Source organism: Neofelis nebulosa, chromosome 16 (genome assembly GCF_028018385.1).
Source record: "Neofelis nebulosa isolate mNeoNeb1 chromosome 16, mNeoNeb1.pri, whole genome shotgun sequence".
In the NCBI taxonomy this organism is placed as follows: Eukaryota; Metazoa; Chordata; class Mammalia; order Carnivora; family Felidae; genus Neofelis; species Neofelis nebulosa.
Window position 1 is genome coordinate 63,739,560 of NC_080797.1, and position 20,851 is coordinate 63,760,410.

Here is a 20,851-nt window from a genome sequence, read left to right on the forward strand (position 1 = left end):
TTAGTAGGTTGTAAACTCAACCTACTAAAGAGCACCTATGAAAAACTTAGAACTAACATTGTACTTAATGGTGAAACACTGAATGCTTTCTAGGAACAATACAAGGATGTCTACTCTTACCACTTCCATTCGGCATGGTACTGGAGGTTCCAGCCAATGCAATGAGGCAAAATAAACAGTCTCCAGACCGGAGCAAAAAAATGAAAACTTTATATTCACGGACAATATGATTATCTATGAAAAAAGTCTGAGATCTTAAAAACAAAAACAAAAACCCTGCTAGAATAAGGGAGTTTTAGCAAGGTTACAGGATATATATCAATACACAAATATCAAATTTTATTTCTAAATAATGGCAATGAGCAATCAAAAATTGAATTTTCAAAGGCAGTCACTTACAAAAATATCCGTAATTATTAAATATTTAGAAATGAACCTGACAAAGAAGTGCAAAGTCCTATATTCTGAACAGTACAAAATATTGCTGAAGTTAAAGAATGCCTAAACTATTAGATATACCTTGCTCATGGATCAGAAGACTCAGTATTATTAGAAAAGACACTTCACCAAAGATATACAGATGGCAAATGAGCACATAAAAAGATGCTCAACTTCGTTAGTTATTAGGAAAATTTTAAACATACACACACACACACACACACACACACACACACACAAAGATGCCACTACACATCCGTAAGAATGGAAAAGTTAAAGACTGACAATACCAAGTTCTGGAAAGAATGTGGAAAACAGCTTTCAGACACTGCTGGTGGAAATGTAAAATGGTATAATAACTTTATAAAACAGTTTGAGTTTCTTAAAAAAGCTAAATATACACCTACCATGCCATCCAACCATTCCACTCCTACTTACCCACAAAAAGGGAAATATATGCCCACATAAAGACTTGTACACAAACATTCACAGCAGCTTTATTTGTAACAAAAACTGGGAATAACCAAATTGTCCATGAATAGGTGAATAAACAAATTGTGGTATATCATATAACAATGGAATGCTTCTCGGCAATAAAAGGAATGAACTGATGCATGCAACACGGATGAATCTCAAAACAATTATGCTGAACTGAAGAAGCCAGACACTCCCTCTAAAAAGAAAAGAGAGTACATACTATAGGATTCAATTTATACAAAATTCTAAAAAACGCAAACTAATGTAACAGAAAGCAGGTTAGTGGTTGATTGGGAATAGAGGCAAGGAAATTACAAAGTAACAACAGACACTTGTAAAGGTGAAGGCTATACTGACTATCTTGATTACGATGACAGTTTTACAGGGGCAAACATATGCCAAAGCTTATCAAACTGTAGTTTAGTACATGCACTTTATGTCAATTATACCTCAATAAAGCTGGAGTTTTTTTACTTAAAAAGTTGTATCTTTCAGAAATTTTCTAAAGATAGGCAAGTACACATACAGCATATTCTTCATTTTACACACAAGATTATACAGGTTAGGTATCTTCCTTTTCTCAGTTAACATATGCAGACATCAGACATCTTTCTGTATTAGAAGAAATGGTTTATCTTTAAAAAAAAAAAACATGGTGTACATAGTAAGGATATACCATGATTGATGGGCATTTAGGTTATTTCTAATATGCTATTATAATGCTGAAATGAACATTTTTGCATATACTTGTGACCATACACACACAAGCAAAGGATGCAGGTGTTTAAAACTTTCATTTATACTGTCAGATAATCCTCTAAAAAAACATCTCAGGGGGCACCTGGTTGGCTCAATCAGTAGAGCATGTGATTCTTTCAAGCCCCACTACTGGGTGTAGAGATTACTTAAAACTAAAATCTTAAAACAAACAAAAAAACTGTCTCAGAATCTACATCAAACTGTTGGAATTAATAAATTAATTTAACAAGGTCATGGACTATGAGATAGTATACAATAGTCAATATTAAGCAGCAACAATATGAAAATGAAAAAAATTAAATACTATTTACAATAACATAAAAAAAAAAAAAAACCACCTAGGAATAAGGCCAGTAAAAGATATCAGACCTCTACAAAGAAAACTACAGAATTGGAAAAAAAAAAAAAAAAATTAAAGAAATGGAGGAATATACTCTGTTCATGAATCAAAAGACATAATTGTGTAAGGATGTTAATTCTCTGAGCACTTATTTATGGAATAAAATGCTTACCAAAATCACAACAGGTTTTGTTATTGCTGTTCTACTACTGAAATTGCCAAGCCGATTCTAAAATATATATGGAAATGCAAAGAGCCAAGAATAACCAATACAGTCTTGAAGAGAAAAAACTGGAGGATTCATGTTACCAGATACTGAACATAAGTGTACTGGCACTAAGACAAATAGACCAACGCTGGCGCTTTTGAATATCCATACAGGAAAATATTACTTTTAACATCTCCCTATTACCATATACAAAACAAATTCTAGGCGATTCCAGATCTAGATGTGATAGATCAAAGCTTCTAGAAAAAACACATAAAAGATTAATGATCTTGAGGTTTGCAAACATTTCTTAAATAAAACCTACAAAGCACTTACCTTAAAGGAAAATATGGATAAATTAGACTAAATTAAGATCCCGTTTGTCAGAAGACATCAATATAATGAAAAGGCAAGGCATAGAATGATAGAAGGTAACTGCAGTAACAACCCCAAAAACATACCCTATTCCTAAATATACAGATTTCTTACAAATCAATAAGAAAATGACAACCCAACAGAAAAACAGGCAAAAGGTATTTAAGAAAAGAGGATATCCAAATGTCCAGTAAACAGATTTTAGTGCTCAGTCTCATTAGTCATCAGGAAAATGCCATTACAACCAGAATGACCACTACATATCCACCAGAAGACTACAACTAAAACCAGTGACCATTCCAAATGCCACTGGCCATGTGGAGCAACTAGGACTCTCACACTGCTGGTAGGACTGAAAACAGCACAACTACTTTGGAAAACTGTTTTTGCAGTATCTACCTACAAAAGCTGAACATACGTATTCCCCATAACCCAGTAATTCCATTCTCAAGTATATATGCTACATTGAAATTGCATACATGTAAATGCCAAAAGAGATGTACAATGTCCATAACATCATCACTAGTAACATCCCCAAATTGAAAATAATCCAATGTCCATCCATAAAATACATAATGGTATACTAATACAACAGAAAACACTATTATTCAGGATATATTACTATTATTACATGGAGTAATCTCACAGAATGTTGAGAGGGGGAAAAATGCTGTATGATTCCATTTACATCAAGTTCAAAAACAGGCAAAACCAAACAAAGGCTATGATCAAGACACTGGTTTCAGTTGGAGTAAGGGGGGGAACTATATGACTGAGAAGGGGGCATGAGGGAGTCTTCCAGGATGCTGGTTTTGTTCTATTTCTTGATGCGAGTGATGGTTACACAGTGTATTCCCTTTGTGGAAATTCATTAAGCTGTAGGCTTTTGATCTATTTTCTTTATACTTGAATATGAAATTTGCTTTAAAAGAATGCCGACAGTATAGGAGAATGTTTCTCTACATACAATTTACATATAGATTATTCTAGAAATCTAATCATCTTTGCCAATTATAATCTTTACCAAAGGAAAATTAGCATCTCTTACATGTTTTGACTAACATTTTAAAGAGGAACAAGGTTGGGGGCGGTGGGGAGGGATGCTCTTAAAGTTGTTTCTTCCTAGAATTCCATCAAAAGCAAATGCTGAGGGGGCTCAGCAGTTGCTAAGACCTGTTATCAACGCTACAAATGTGCTATTAATGGGAAGGAAGACTTAGGTTCTGAAATAAGCCCTATCCCAAACCTGTAAGCACCAGAATTTTAAATAGCAAAAAAAGGGTCTTTGTGAAAGACCTAGAAACAAGCAATATAGGGTGGAAGCAGGACTGCCAAGAGTTTCAACACAACTGGAAGCATGGTCAATGGCAGCTTTAGAAGAAAGTAGCCCCCGAACAGGATTCATACTGCCTGGGTTGTACAAGTACACATTACTTCAATTATGAAAGAAAGTAAATGTCCAAAGAGCAAGGCACTTTTATTTAAGAGTAACAGTTTTCAGCCCTCCCTCATACATAGCAGGCCTGTACCTACAACCTGGCAGTCAGCTGATCATACAAGAGTGCCAACCCAGGGTCTTCCCTGAAGTAGTAACTGAGACAGCACAGGGCTCACCTCTTTATATATTACAGCTTTTGAAAGGCATTTATCAACTGAAAAACAAATGATCTCAGGAAGGTTAAAATGTATTTTTTAAATGATCACTGTAAAATAGAGAAAACACAGTATTTCAATAAAACATTAAGAGTTTTGATAAAGAGCAAAAAGATAGAACGGCTTAATGGTTAAGAACACAGCCTCTGTAGTCATACAGACCTAACTATTAATCCTGTTTGAATACAGTTAGCTGTGTGGCTTTGGGCAAGTTCAACTTTTCCCTGGTTTACTATTTGCAAAACGCAGGTGACAACTCACCAAACTATTGAGTATTTATGTGCTAGATCACAGACACTGTTTAATAATGAGCACAGTGCCTGCATATGGCCAATACTAAACACTAACTACATATTATGTACCAACTACAAGATTAGTACCTCAAATGACATATATATAGCAAGACAGGGTTAATAATTACCATTTCCCAAACAAAGCAAGATTCACCTTTAAAATGCCATTTTTCAGGGCGCCTGGGTGGCTTAGTTGGCTAAGCACCCGATTTCAGCTCAGGTCATGATCTCACAGTTCAGGAGTTCAAGCCCCACAATGGGCTCTTGCTGTCAGCTCAGAGTCTACAGCCTGCTTCAGATTCTGTGTCTCCTCTCTGCCCCTCCCCAGCTCATGCTCCTCCTCTCTCTCTCCAAAATAAAAAATAAATGAAACGCCATTTTTCAGCATGCTCCAGCTCCTACAGTCCTACTACAATCATTAGTATAGCAGCCAATTTGGTGTCTTCCTTATTAATAGCTCTCAAAGTGGCATTTGTCTGAGGCAGAAGCCAAGTTAGATGTTTTTACATTTATCCCATCACCTTCCCCTTACTATGATCTCACTTAAAATCCATGCTTATCTTCCTAGAAGCAAAATATAACTCTGGAGGATTTGCTTTTCTGGCCATCGGTTCCAGAACCCAAGCACAGATACATTCATTGGTGCTCCCAACACTTTAAAAAAGCTTTAGGTTTAAAACATCTTTTTCAAACCCAAGCATGGATATAGACACATATTTAAAAAAACAAAAAAACAAAAAAAAAAACACTTTGGGTTTAAAACATCTTTTTTCAAAGCAAAGCACTAAGAATTATAATTGAAACAAATTGCACTTGAAGTGTAATGGTAACTCAAGTTTCTCTTGAAACCAATTGATCCTCAGAGCATTCAACCAAGAGCTGAAAAACTCCACCTTTCCAGACCACAGACAGAAGTGGAAGCGATACTGTCCTTACAAGGGCTGTCCCCTTTCTGCAGTCTTCCCTGTCTTCCAACTTCTGACAGAGATCCAAAGACCTGTACCCATCACCACAATCCTTCCCAAGTGCCTTCATTGGTTTTTCTCTCCGTATCAAGATCACCACATTCTTGAGCATGCTCCTGGCATCCTAAGTTTGTGGACTACATTATATAATGAAGTCCATCCACAGAACCAACTAGAGAACCCTTTTAACTAAACAAACTCATGTGATGATTGATCTAAGTTGACAAACATCACCTGCACAAGCCATGCCATGTTGTAAAATATTACCTATGTGTTTGACTCAAATCCAGGCATTTGTGCATTCGTGTTTAGTATGGGAACAGACTACAAAATGCTGAATGCCATTATCTTTAACAATGTGTAATAGAGGGGTGCCTGGGTGGTTCAGTCGGTTAAGCATCCAACTTCAGCTCAGGTCATGATCTCACAGTTCGTGAGTTTGAGCCCTGCGTCAGGTTCTGTGCTGACAGAGCCTGGAGCCTGCTTCAGATTGTCTCCTTCTCTCTCTCTCTCTCTCTCTCTCTCTCAAAAATAAACATTAAAACACTTTTTTAAAAAATGTGTAATACAATTTTATGAATTCCTTCAGTTTTGATCTAGATGCAGCAGGCATTTGGCCACTTTGCCACTGGAAAAAAACAAAAAAATCAACCTGAAAACCTCTTGGACGTAACCCCAAATGTCTCCAACTATCTAATGGAGGAGCATTAACACAAAATCTTAATTACTTATTCTAATTATGGGCATACACATATATTTTCATAAGATAAAAACTACTAAGACACATCACTATCCTGTTAATTTCCTAAGTCTTCTCTACCGAGAAGCTAGGATATATACACTTGTTGTGTCAACACCTCATTTAGTAGCAACAAATCAAGTGTGATGATGGAGCTGATATACTGCTAATGGGGAAGAGGGGGGCTATAAAGTGGAACGACCCCTTTTGGAGGGAAATGGACAATGTTTACCAGTTGAAAAGTTAATGTTCTCAGACACAGGAAACCTAGAAATGTATCATACAAATACACATGCAAATATTTAAGTGCAGTTACAAGGATATTTAATGCAGCACCATTTATAATAGCAATGCTGGAAACAATCTGAATGTCCAAAGGGAGTCAACTAGTTAAGAAAAGATCAGGAGTACATCCATGTTACACTGTCATTCAAATTAAATCTAAATGCGGAATACAGAATGATCTGTATTAGCTAAATACCTATCCACGCTGTATAGACTATTTTTCGAAAAAAACTACTTAACACTGTCTCTAGTAAGGGGAACGGCTACAGAGTTCTACCACGTGTACATGTACTACTGAGAATGAAAGTATTCTTTTCTGCTTCTGCCACTGACCTTTGGAGTGGTAGTGGGGGCTAAGGTAATTTTACTTCAGACTAAGTAAGGAGGATTATTAAGGACACATTCAGCCTTATTTAGTTGTATAACCCAAAATTCCATGCCAGAAAATGATCCATAATTACACCTTAAGTATGAATTTGTACTTTTATGATTAAAATAAATACCGTGTTACTACCTGGTTGAGAGGACAGTAACGAAGTGACTTGGTGTTTCTTAGTGTTCTTCACAACCAGGTTACAAGTAAAAAAAAATTCTTTTTCTAAAAATACACATCATCTTTGGGGAAACAGACAAGTGATTTACAAAGAAAAGGGAGGGGAAATCTTTCCACATTCAGGAAAACAATACTGTCAATGTTTGGACTAGAGATTTTATTTTAGAAAGATAAAGGATGGAGGCGCAATAATATTTGGCATTTTTAATTTAGGTTTGTTTTATTTAAGTTTAATGTTAATTCCATGCTGTGTTTCAGTAAGAACAATACAGATTCTGTATCTGTGGCTCCAGTCAGATATCCAGTAGTACAAATTAGCTTCAAGTTACACATACTGAACAAAAGAGGTTGAGCGAGCGAAGTAGGGAAGGGGGGGCCCGGGGGGGAGAGGGAAGGAGAAGAAACAAAGAATTGAACACGCATGCAGGCTTTTCCATACCACCTTCAATGCTAACCTGCTTTAGAGGGAGAGTAAAAGTAGGCAAGAATGAGCAGCCACGGATTGTTGAACTGTTACCAGCACCATGCTTTTCAGCAACATTTCAGCAGAGTTTGAAACACTTTTTACAGCAAAACCATTACAACTCTCCGAACAACTTTTAACCACCTCAAGCTAACACCCAATTAATTTTAAACATTGGTATAAAATTCAATTTAAACAATTAGAAAAAGGAAAAATAATACCACAATGCCTCATAGTGTGATTAACCTCTCTCTTAGATGCTCGCGTCACCTAGAAGTCTAATAGCTTTCAAATATCATTTCCATTTCTAATGGTGATCTTGCCCCACCTGGCAGGAGACAATACAGTAATGCTGAAAAAGCCTCTATGCAGTCCTGTTAGTGTCTTAAAGAACCTAAAAGCTGGGACCAGTAAAATCCACAGAAATTCACTCTTGCCTTTAAGAACTTTTGAAAACGGTTTTAAAAAAAAAAAATAATAACCAACAGGGCAGGAACCTAAATTCTGAGACCAAATGTAAAAGTCAGATTTGGTGGTTCTCAGTGACAATGGGGGAATTTCCAATGGGGGTGGGATGGGAAGGAATGGGGTGGTCAGAGATGGTTTCTCTTGTTGGCTTTTATGTCTCACTGATTTTCATCTTCCACATCCTGCAGCGCTTCTTTATTCTGCTCTTCACCTACAAAGAAGAATGAGTTAATTATTGCATACTGACTAGTCAGGCTGTTGTGGTCACAAACAAAGGCATCATTCCAAGCATAAAGACTCCTTCTATTTGCTACAACTGGTATTAACCACAGACAGGCAAAGGACTTCTACCACCCTTAACACCTGAGACGCCTAAGCCAAGAGGTGCTGCTGGACCATGGTCCTGAATGGTAAACAGGATGAAAAAACTGATGCGCACAGTAAAACTAGTTTTATGCTAAAATAAGCTCTTAAAAGTAGACAGCCAAGGTAACCATAACTATTAAATGATTTTCAAGCTTTCATGTATATCTTGGGTCAAAATACTCTTTCTCAATAACCTCACCTCTTCAAGAGACTCAACAGTACTTTATAGTTGTTGGTTTGTTTTTTGTTTTGTAAAATCTACCCACAAGCTCCATGAGAAATGCTTCAATAAAGAGAACTGAGCAGTAAAATGCTCCAAAGGAGGTCTATAGTTTTAGAGGGAGAGTTTTGCTTTTTAAGGTATCTTACATTTTGTATCTTGGCCAGTCACACCAAACCATAAACCAAATTCCTTACTCCAAAGTGAAACAGCATGCTCAAAGTAAACCAGACCACTGAGGTTATTAAAGAAGGGCATTTGGACCAGTTCTCTCATGCCATTTTTCTCTTCCCTTAAAACATGATGATCGGCCTCGGGAGTTTCAACTGCACTATGACATGCAATAAAAAGCCAGCCTATTCACTGGAGAATCATCTACCTATTAATAAGCATTAAATAAGTCACAGCCATACTAAAGAGAACATGCAAGTTTTTGCTAAAATAAAATAATAATAATAATAAAACAGGTAAAAGTTACATTCTTTTGTGCTTTAACAAACCACTACAATTCCTATGTAGTTACTAGTTTGAATCAAATTTCAACAGGAAAAAATAAATACCAATTAACTAATCCAATAATCATTCCAGTTCAGACAATCCATCCATTCCCATTGCTTGCTAAATTAGTCAGGATGGATAAACGACACTAAGACCGGCTGACTACCAACATGAAGCATTTACCCCGAAGAGTGTTTTTAAACAGCCCTTGATATGATAAACAATAAATGCTGTCATGGCAACAAGGATTAGGTGAATGTAGTTTTAGAACATTTACAATTTTCTTCTCTAACAGAAATGTTTGATACTGATATGTGACTCTTAAAAAGTACTTAAGGTACATAAAGATTTGACTCATATATAGAAAATGGACATGCAAAGACAAAAAAACATTTACCAAGGAAAGAAATGATGGACCACCCAATCAATCGTTCCCAAAACAATGTATTCAAACTTAGAAATGATAGGAACATTCACGCTCATTTTTAACAGCAATACACTGCCAAAATATGGTTAACATACAACAACAGAACACACTCTAATTCACTTATAAGCAACCATTAGATTTGCCAAGAGTTCCAAGTAACTTTGGCATAGAATCTTGTCAGGTGAGTCACACCCAACCAGAGGTAGACAAGGGTAGCAGATCATAAATGTCTTAGAAGATTTCACATCCTAGAATGTAGAACAGGCAGTTTTGTAAGCAAAAGGATGATAATATATGCAGGCATGATTAGTGAAGAACCAAAACTAAAAAGCAGAATTTGCTGTGCCATGATAATGACTTACAAAGTAGAGTTTTTAGGAAAGGAAGAGTTGGATTTTCCTTTAGGAATCTATATTGTAAGGAGAAAGGGAGGGAGAACAATCATATGAAAGCAACATTACAAGAAAAATAAACCAAGACAGCAGGACAAAAGAAAACATCAATGATTTAGGGGAATCAGATTTTGGTCTTTTTACTTTGTATAAACTTCATTCTACAAAGTTATCTGTTCCTTTTACCTTTAAAAGGATGAAATAATATCCTCTTAAAAGGTATACAGAAGAGGAAAAAATGTTTCTTTGGGTATGTATTTCTTTGCCCATTGTTTCTTGATTTTGAGGGAAGACAGGAATAAGGCAGAGAACACACATTTTTTCTATAGACTTGTATATGAAACGTCCTCTGAACATAGATTAAAAGGACTTAATGAGAAAAAGTGGTCTGTTTACAAAGACGTTCCAACACAGAAGTTAACATATTCTGCAGTTAAGAAAGTATAAAAGCGTCTCAATAAAAGCTTGTGAAACACATACATTTCTTCCTTCATAAAAAAATTAAAAAGGAGAAAACTAACTGATGGTCCGCTAAATCCAACATCCTAGAAAACTGCCAATTCCATGACTGCAATTCTGCATGGATTAAGTCACAAAACCAATTTAATAAAACATGTAATACTATACCTTTTAGGGAAATGGCAAATAAATTACTAGTACCCACAACAATTTGTAAATTCAGATAATTTGTTAATTTTACTAAAAATGTCACGAGACTACTAGAATTTTTTGCTGTTAAACTAGCAAGTTTCATCATTTCAAATACTGTCTTTAATGAAAATTAAATGAAATCTCTTAAATGAAAATTAGTCTGTCACAACCAAATTTAATCAATTATTCAGTCTACAAAGTGGTAAGAATTGAAGCAACTGGATTTAACTAAGATATACATAAACCTGTTTTAGGATTAAAGAGAAATCTATGCTGAAATGTAATAAAACATCTCTGTACAAAGAACCTTTGCAACTATGAAAAGTAAGTAGTTTCAAGAAAATATCCTATTGTAAAAAGTGATCTATTTCATAAAATGCCTGATAACCAAGGAAGAGAGTATCTTTGGTTTTATATAAAAACAGAATGGGAAAACATAGTTTACTTTGATTTATCAATTACTGGTTATCAATGATAAAGAACAGTAGTACTAGAAAATATAAAGTTCAGGGGAGCTTGGATGGCTCAGTTGGTTAAGTATTCGACTCTCGGTTTTGGCTCAGGTCATGATCTCATGGTTTGTGGGTTCAAGTGTAGATCCTGCTTGGGATTCTCTCTCCCTCTCCCCTGCTGTGCTCTCTCTCTCCCTCTCTCAAAGTAATTAAACTTAAAAAAAAAATTTTTTTAGAGAAAATATAAAACTTTATTTCTGTTTAATTTTGTAATCTAGCAAGCTTAGTTATAAAAGCTGGCATAAAATGTCTTTTAAAAAGCAATGTTTCAACCCAGGTCACCTTGTTTGTTATTTTCACCCTCAGAAAAATGTCCCCAGAGGTATATACCTTACTTGGGTCAACACCGCTTACCAAACTCTCCACGTTTCCTTTTATCCCCTCAAACAGATACTAGTCTTCTCTGAGCTGAGGGTGACTATGAAGAGTCCACAGCTGTTTGGCCATTCTTCTGAGTAGTTATTGTTTAGAATACAACAGAATTTTAAAGCTGGAAGGAACCTCAAGTCATTAGTTCAGAGATGGTAAATTGGTTTTGAGTCCCAAAGACTGGTAGCAGTTGCCTGAAGTGCTGTGTTAAAAAGTAATCTGTGGCACTGTCTGGCTTTGCTGGAAAAGTGTGCAAGCAGGTCACACGTGCCACACATCTCAAGCCAACCCTAATCAAATATCTAAATATTTCACAGACCTAGTGAGCTTTAAAGCTGAGTCACCTAATTCTCACTTTAGTACCTAAGGTTAAGTCTAAAATCTCACTCTATCCTTCCATAGTAAGGACATTTAAAACGAAAACCCATTTTCAGAGGCACTTTTAAAGAAATATAATGCTTCCAAAGACAGTACAGCATGCTGGTGTGACCAACAGACTACAGTTAGCCTCAAGCAATGCAACCTGTATGTTTCATTTTGGTAATATACTCTTATAGGATCTGCAGTTGATATTGACAAGCTTTCTTTTCCCCATACCACCACCAACTGTAAAGCTATCTCATAAAATGGTCATGTCACACTGGTTTTTGCACCCTGTGCCCTCCTCCCCCTGACTCTTCAGTGATCTATCATGGATAAAATGGATTCTCTGGAATAAGCACAACAAAATCTCCTTTAAAATCAACAATTATGACAAATTTTGGCATTTAGAATTTTAACCCCCTGGCCCAATCACAAAAGTAAGTTTTGTAAAATACTATTTATAACTGAAAACTAAAACCAGACATCTTAAATAAGGACTAATGGCAAGACAGGACGTTCCATTTGCTCTAGAAAATCTTCTTTAGATAAAAGATTTCCACACAGAGAAGACGCTTCATAAATATTTACTGACACCATCCAGTTTTAACCTGAGGATACCAGTCGGCCAAAGTAGTGATCAGGACATTCAAATACAATTATCTTCGATCTCTAAAATTGAATCTGAGGAAGATAAAATGAACTGCTTCCTCCCTCAATCTTCCACAACAGTGAGAGAAGTTAGCGAACATTAGAGGCAAAATTTTTAAATCTTTGAATACAAAAAAAGATCCCCTTTTCCAAACAAGTCTTTTACATTATCATACAGCCCAAAACGGAAAACTGTACTTTTGAGATCGTTTGCTGTAAAGGCAATAATTAAAATTTGATAACTTTGTGGACGATAGGCTGAGTCTAAATTGCAGCTTAATGTGAAAAAATGCCAAGAAATGTCTAAGAGTAAAAAGACCCAACAACTCAAAAAGATGCATTCATTAACTTCCAAGTTTCCTTACCATCACCCTGCATGTCTGAAGTCCATAGTGTCAGATTATCACGTAACAACTGCATGATAAGTGTAGAGTCCTTATAGCTTTCTTCACTCAGCGTATCCAGTTCTGCAATTGCATCATCAAAAGCTGCTTTTGCCAACCTAAAAGCATTTACATAAATGTATTACAAAAATAAGCCCAAAAACAGAATTAGAAATAACATGTTAGAAATCAATCTTTTTCTTTAGTTATCCCACAGTATGTAATAGTGACACTGAGTAACTTGGGTTTAAATACCAAAATAAAAGAAAAGCAAGTGTAACTGATAAAAATTAACTTTCTATTTTATTTTGTAATGTAGCAAATTTGGAGGTAGTAAACTTTTGGGAGCACTACTTATTCTTTTTTTTTTTTTTTTTTAAGCATACTCTCCCCTCAATGTGGGGCTCAAACTCATGACCCTGAGATCAAGAGTCCTCTTCTCTACCAGCCGAGCCAACCACATGCCCCTGGAGCACTGCTTCTTACTATGCTTAACAAGCCTATCAGTAAACAGAATACACAAACCAAATTCTATCCTAAACCACCGCCAAAATACATGCAATATAAAGGTATTACCAAGTTCTAGTCAACAACTCACTTAGACAGTATCTCAGTTTAATTTCAATAGAATTTAATGTTAATAGAAGTGGGGGGGGGGCAGTATAGAACCCACAGAAATGTGATCATATAAGCCATCTGCTGCAATTTAAAAGAAATAAAATCAACATTTACTGAGTATGGTATATAATGAGCACCAAGTAAAGCAGGACACTGGTGGAGAAACTGAAGAAAAAGACGATCTCAGTCCACAATGAACTTAAAACATCTAGGAATAGAGGACTGACACATAAAACTATTATAAAAGAAGTATGCTACTCTGGAGAAAGTGCTTCGGAAACCCTAGAGGATGAGGAAATGGGGATGGGAAGACAAATCTGAACTCATCTTCAAAGTAGGAAAAGAGCATGAATGGCACGCTTAAGACTAAAGCAAATGCGTAATAGCAAAGACATGGATAAGACTTAAATCAAAGTGATGTGTGGGACAGCCTAAACTAGAGAATAACAATGAAAGAGCACAATACTATTAGCTGACAGATAGCTATAACTTCTTCATTAAAACCTGTATATGTTTGGACAAATTCAACTAGGCATTTAGAATGCTTTTATTTTTTTTTTTTTTTAAACTTTTTTTTTTTTCAACGTTTTTAATTTATTTTTGGGACAGAGAGAGACAGAGCTGAACGGGGGAGGGGAAGAGAGAGGGAGACACAGAATCAGAAACAGGCTCCAGGCTCTGAGCCATCAGCCCAGAGCCTGACGCGGGGCTCGAACTCACGGACCGCGAGATCGTGACCTGGCTGAAGTCGGACGCTTAACCGACTGCGCCACCCAGGCGCCCCTAGAATGCTTTTAGATGAATAAATAACGGTTTGCATTTAAATGAATCTACCTCCCATCAGGAAAATCTCTCATGGAATATCTATCTGATTCCTATATACTCAAGAATAAGTTACAAACAACAAATACATTATTCCAATTATGAGGTACCTAAAATAGGCAAATTCACAAAGACAGAGAGCAGACACTGTGAAGGGGCAATAGTGGGGGGGATATGGAGAATTAGTGGTTAGAGTTTGTTTCTAGTGATGAAGTTTTAGAAACAGTAGTGACAGTTACACAATACTGTAGGTGTACTTAATGCCATCCAATTATACAACAAAATGGTTAGAATGATAACCTTCATGTTGTATTTTGTAGTAATTTTTACAAGTAAAAAGCCACATACATAAAGATATCCTTTAAATTTCTATCTGTTTCAAAAATTGCGGGGCGCCTGGGCGGCTCAGTTGGTTGAGCATCTGACTCTTGGTTTCGGTTCAGATCATGATCCTACAGTACATGAGTTTGAGCCCCACATCAGGCTCTGCTCCCACACTCACAGTGTGGAGCCTGCTTAGGATTCTCTCTCTTCCCCTTGCCCCTACCCCACTCACCCTCTGTCTCTCTCAAAATAAGTAAATAAATTTAGGGAAAAATTTGGGAACAATCTGAAATACAAATGGGCGAATTGTTAACATACAAAGCTGGAGAACTGTTCATATTAAAATAGAAATTACAAAATATGTACAACTAAGAGCACACCTATATTAAAAAGCATGCCTACAAGGACTAACAGCTAATAAAAACATTAAAATAACTCTACTACAACTCCTCTCATTTCACTCTATCACTAACAAGTTAAAAAATTTTTTCAACCTATCAACAAAATATTTCCACATCAACATCCAAAACTGCTATCCTAGCAAACTAGGTAAGGTCTGTCCTAAATCATCCAAAGCAGTTTCATTAAGAGCCAAAAGAATTCTTTAGTACATGGCCAAGGATACAAAGGCAGTCCCAGGAAACAAAACAGAAACAATTGTCCTTTGTAACTTTTTCACTTTCATAGTGAGAGCTTTTGTTTCTCTTCCATAACTTACCTGCAGGCACGGTCAGGGGAATTAAGAATTTCATAGTAGAATACGGAGAAATTGAGAGCAAGACCTAAGCGAATAGGATGCGTCGGTGGAAGTTCTGTCATTGCAATATCACTAGCAGCTTTATAAGCCACTAGGCTGTTCTCCGCAGCCTCCTTCCTGTCATTTCCTGTGGCAAATTCAGCCAGATACCTGTGGTAGTCCCCTTTCCTAAAACAAAACAAAATAAAACAAATAGAATTAAGAAAAATGCTTTTTAAATGAAAGTAGACTGTTACAATTTTTCTATATTCTATAAAATGAAGTATGTGACAAAAATATATCAATAATTAACAAGTATAATTCAGTAATTTCACAAAGTCTCTTTCAGGAAAGACTGACTAGTCTATCTAGTTTTCCCCCTCAGAGTTCGTATTACCAAACAGAAGCAAAACACTAGAGAAATCAACTGAAAAGCCTCAAAAATGAACAAATTTGTCAATGACTAGAATTAAAAATGAGAAGTGGTTCCCCAAAAAATGGCATGACAGTTTGTTAATCATGAAATAAAACTTGTACATAAAATGTTAAAATTGAGCTATGTAATAATGTATTACTATACAGCTGGGGGCTAACTCCACACAAAAATGCAAACAGGTAAAATAAAACCTAGTACTTTCACAGTAGTCTGACCATCTTAAACGCAACAATTGTTCACTAGCAGTGAATCTGCAAACGATTACTCAAAAATTAAGTTTTGAAAATCATTCTTCCCGTGTAACTATTCTTCTAACAAGCTATTATTAAAGTTGAACACCTACACAGAGAAAGTGATAATTCTAAGGGAGCCAACATTTAATCTCACATTTTCCCTTCTAGTATAGAACCTACATTTTATAATAGAAAACCTTGGACTCGCCAGTGTTAGCTGCTGGAATGAGGTGTTTGTCCAGTACATCCAGAATGTCACAACAGATTAACTTTAGCTCAGTCTCAACCTGGAAAAAAAAGTCAAAAATTGTTTAAGTCTAAGAGATTACATAAATTATGACACATTCTCCCTCTGGTTTTAAGGAAGAGAGCCATAATAAACAGAATATACATCTTTCTCCAAACCTTCTTCCTCTCTCTTGATTAAAAAAAACAACAACAAAAAAAAAAAAAACAGAAAAGTTATCTCCCAAGTTACAGAAATTACCTTCTTTCTTTCTCCATGCTGTTAAGTGCTTTAAAAAAAAAAAAAAAAAAAAAGGGCAGGAGTGCCTGGCTGACACAGACCATGGAGCATGGGACTCTCAATCTCCGGCTTGTGAGTTCAAGCCCCAGGTTGGGTATGGATACTACATAAAAATAAAAATCTTGGGGCGCCTGGGTGGCTCAGTCGGTTAAGCGTCCGACTTCAGCTCAGGTCACAATCTCGCGGTCCGTGGGTTCAAGCCCCGCGTCGGGCTCTGGGCTGATGGCTCAGGGCTCAGAGCTCAGAGCCTGGAGCCTGCTTCCGATTCTGTGTCTCCCTCTCTCTCTGCCCCTCCCCCGTTCATGCTCTGTCTCTGTCTCAAAAATAAATAAAAAACGTTAAAAAAAATTTAAAAAAATAAATAAATAAAATAAAAAATAAAAATCTTGAGGCACCTGGGGGAGCTCAGTCTACTGAGCATACAACTTTGGCTCAGGTCATGATCTGGAGGTTCATGGGTTCCAGCCCTGTGTCAGGCTCTGCACTGACAGCTCAGAGCATGTAGCCTGCTTGAGATTTTGTGTCTCCCTTTCCCTCTGCCCTTCCCCTGCCTGTGCTGTCTGTCTCTCTCTCAAAAATAAACAAACATTAAAACAAGAGACAGAGCTATGATGTGAACACAAGCAGGCTAGAAAACCTAAGGTCATGGTTTATAAGGGATGGAATAAAAATTCAATCCCAGGCAACTGGCCTCCAGTGCTCACATTCCTAACCACTACTGTGCTCAACAGCCATAAGTGGCAGAGATCCACAGCCAAATTATAGCACTAAAACTCTGTATACTAAAGTAAATATTGCCACTCATCTCAATTTATCATACCAAAGATGAATATCCCAAATGAACATACATATATCTTAGTCTCTATTTTCTATTAATTCATGGTGACACTGGTGAACCTTTCCAAGTTCTTCTTACGCCCTCTGGAACCTCCTTTCCATTGTAAAGAATCCTCCCACTCTCTCTTCTCCTATAATCTCATCCAAATCCTAAATTAAACTAGCTCTTTCCTGAATGAACTACCTCCCTCATGGCTTTTCAAGTAGCAGTTATTCTAAGAGAAAAAATTTCTGAATTCTCTTAGCTCCCCACTAACTCAGTATGACTGGCTGCTGTTACTCCAAACAGCTCCTCTCTGGAAGCTCATCCTCTGTGACCTAATTTTTCAGTATCTGTTATCAGTGGATCTCTACAGGCCTTCCAACCACATTCACAGGCTACCTCTCCAATTCCTGGTATCACACCAAGGTATTATCACCCATGTTCCTTTCAATACAGTTCCTTGATCTCAACTCCATGACCTATTTGTCAACATCTCTAACTGAGCTGCTTTATCCAAGAAGTCTTAAATTCTATTTCACTACTACATTGTAACTTCCTTCCTTACTTCTTTATTCCTGTTATTCCTAATTAGAGACACATCAAGACCTCCAGCCTCTTGAATCTTTCATCTTCCCCCAATTTATCAGTCCCTCTCTTTGCTTCCTGCTTCCTTTCCTACTTAGCCCAAATCCCACAATTTAGCACAGAATTCTGCCACTTAAGCTTAGCTTTCTCATTTCATCATTCCTCTGAGACACCAAACTTTTCTACTGACAATCCATACTCTTGTTGCAATATATTTGACATTAATGGGCACACTGATATCAGCTTACCACCTGTTTTTAAAAATTATTTTAAGGGGCGCCTGGGTGGCGCAGTCGGTTAAGCGTCCGACTTCAGCCAGGTCACGATCTCGCGGTCCGTGAGTTTGAGCCCCGCGTCAGGCTCTGGGCTGATGGCTCGGAGCCTGGAGCCGGTTTCCGATTCTGTGTCTCCCTCTCTCTCTGCCCCTCCCCCGTTCATGCTCTGTCTCTCTCTGTCCCAAAAATAAATAAAAAACGTTGAAAAAAAAATTTTTTAAAAAAAAAAAATAAAAATTATTTTAAGTTTATTTATTTTTGACAGAGTGAGAGCATGAGCTGGGGAGGGGCAGAGAGAGAGGGAGACACAGAACCCGAAGCAGGCCCCAAGCTCCAAGCTGTCAGCACAGAGCCCGACACGGGGCTCGAACTCACGAACTGTGAGATCATGACCTGGGCCGAAGTCAGATGCTTAACTGACTGAGCCACCCAGGCGTGCCCCTATATCAGCTTACCACCTCTTAAGTCACTCAAAACCTCAGTCTTCCCATCTATGAAGTAGACTAATACCTATTCTTTACAGGGTAATTTAAATAAATACCCTATGTTGCACAATTATGTGTATTAATAAATATCTCCCCACTCAAGAACAGCGTCCAACAAAGGTGGAGATAATAAATGTAGTTGCCCTTTTCCCTCTCCCTACCAAATTCATTCCCCATGCTACTTTTTGAGTGTTCCTGTAATTTCCCTCGCTGTACTCAAAATGTGTTTATATGCCTTTCTCTTCCACAAGAATCACTTTCTCAATAGTAGCCTGACATTTTGGACTAGATCATTCTTTGCTATAGGGGGCTGTTCTATGCACAGGGTATTCAGCAAACAGCATCCTTGTCTCTACCCACTGGATGCCAACAGCGCCCTCCAAGTTGTGACAACCAAAAATGTCTTCAGAAATTGCCAAATGCCCTCTGAGCAGTAGAATCACCTCTGGTTGAAAACCACTGACCTAGATCAATGGCTATGGTACTTTTTTGACCAAAACTCACAGTATGAAAAATTCCATTTATATATAAAATACATGAAACAATAACTTCAAGAAATAATGTCCAATGCCTTTAACATTTCCTACTCAATTAAGAAAACAATGACTAGACTGAACCTCCATATGCAAAGTAACCTGTATTTGTCTCATCTTTACACCCATAGCACCTAGCAAACTGTGCAGCACATAAGAGGCACAAAAATACTTGTTACATTGTCCTGAATGGTTCTTTCAAGTCACTCAATGAAGTATTTTGCAGTTAACTACAATAAAAACAAGATTAAATTAGTTTCTACTTGTTGGTGCTCAAAAGTGAGCACCTTCTATAGCTTCCAGAGAAAAGTTCTTCACCTCTGTCCTGAAATACTGTATGACCTATAATCTGGGTTAAGTAAAATATGCAAATCCATTCAAGTATAAAATTTATATTACACACGTGTACTACAGTGTGACCTAAAATGTTCAGGGGCACCTGGGTGGCTCAGTCAGTTAAGTGTCCGACTCTTGATTTTGGCTCAGGAGATGATCTCACCGTTCATGAGTTCATGACCCATTATCAGGCTCTGCACTGTAAATGCAGAGCCTGCTTGGGATTCTCTCTCTCTCTGTTCCTCCCCTGCTTTTATGCTCACTCACTCTCAAGATAAATGAACTTTTTAAAAATTCTTAAAAAATTAATAAAAGAAAATGTTCAAAACCTGGGACGCTGGACTGGCTCAGTCGGAAGAGTATGTGACAATCTCAGAATCATGAGTTCAAGCCCCACACCGGGTTTAGAGACTACTTAAATAAAATTTTACTAAATTTTTTAATGTTTATTTCTGAGAGACAGAGCACAAGCGGGGGAGGGGCAAGAAAAACAGAGAATCCAAGCAGGCTCCAGGCTCTGAGCTGTCAGCACACAGAGCCCGAAGTGGGGTTCAAACTCACAAGCCATGAGATCATGACCTGAGCATGACATTGGACGCTTAACTGACTGAGTCACCCAGATGCCCCGAGCTTTAAAATAAAATATCCAAAACATGAGGCATCTTTCTTTTTTTTTTTTTTTTTTTTAATTTTTTTTTCAACGTTTTTAATTTATTTTTGGGACAGAGAGAGACAGAGCATGAACGGGGGAGGGGCAGAGACAGAGGGAGACACAGAAGCGGAAACAGGCTCCAGGCTCTGAGCCATCAGCCCAGAGCCTGACGCGGGGCTCGAACTCACGGACCGCGAGATCGTGACCTGGCTGAAGTCGGACGCTTAACCGACTGCGCCACCCAGGCGCCCCAAGAGGCATCTTTCTTTAAAGAAGCCTAGGATATGATAATCTCACCATTTGCCGGTATTCCCGAATCATTTTTAGTTTGTCTTCTCCTCCCTTGTTTTCTTCTTTCTGTTCAATGCTGCTGATTATTCTCCAGGAAGCTCTTCTGGCTCCAATCACATTTTTATATGCAACAGATAGGAGGTTTCTTTCTTCAACTGTCAACTCCACATCCATCCCTGCTACTTTCTTCATCGATTCCACCATTTCTATAAGGGAAAAGTGAAATCAGACCTTACAAAGTAAGTTTTGTTGATACAAAATCCCTTCACAATAGGTCTTTTTTTCTGTCAAACTAGTATAAAAAGGTAAGAATTTTAACAAAAATAACTAGAAT

At 37.2% G+C, this 20,851-nt stretch overlaps 1 protein-coding gene across 3 annotated transcripts in view; it reads right to left on the reverse strand.

Annotated features, from left to right (window-relative positions):
- Nucleotides 1-7,225: 7,225 nt before the first annotated feature.
- Nucleotides 7,226-20,851, reverse strand: part of YWHAE (tyrosine 3-monooxygenase/tryptophan 5-monooxygenase activation protein epsilon) — a 54,711-nt gene continuing 41,085 nt past the window's right edge. For 2 of the 3 annotated variants that reach the window (XM_058702949.1, XM_058702950.1), the window contains 5 exons: nucleotides 20,524-20,723; nucleotides 16,195-16,301; nucleotides 15,328-15,534; nucleotides 12,828-12,964; nucleotides 7,226-8,227 (listed from right to left, as the gene is read on the reverse strand). In XM_058702949.1, the coding sequence (XP_058558932.1) occupies nucleotides 8,175-8,227; nucleotides 12,828-12,964; nucleotides 15,328-15,534; nucleotides 16,195-16,301; nucleotides 20,524-20,723 (704 nt within the window). In that variant the 3' untranslated portion in view covers nucleotides 7,226-8,174. Of the gene's footprint in view, nucleotides 8,228-9,889; nucleotides 9,937-12,827; nucleotides 12,965-15,327; nucleotides 15,535-16,194; nucleotides 16,302-20,523; nucleotides 20,724-20,851 lie in introns of all 3 variants that reach the window. The other variant, XM_058702951.1, reaches the window with a different exon arrangement.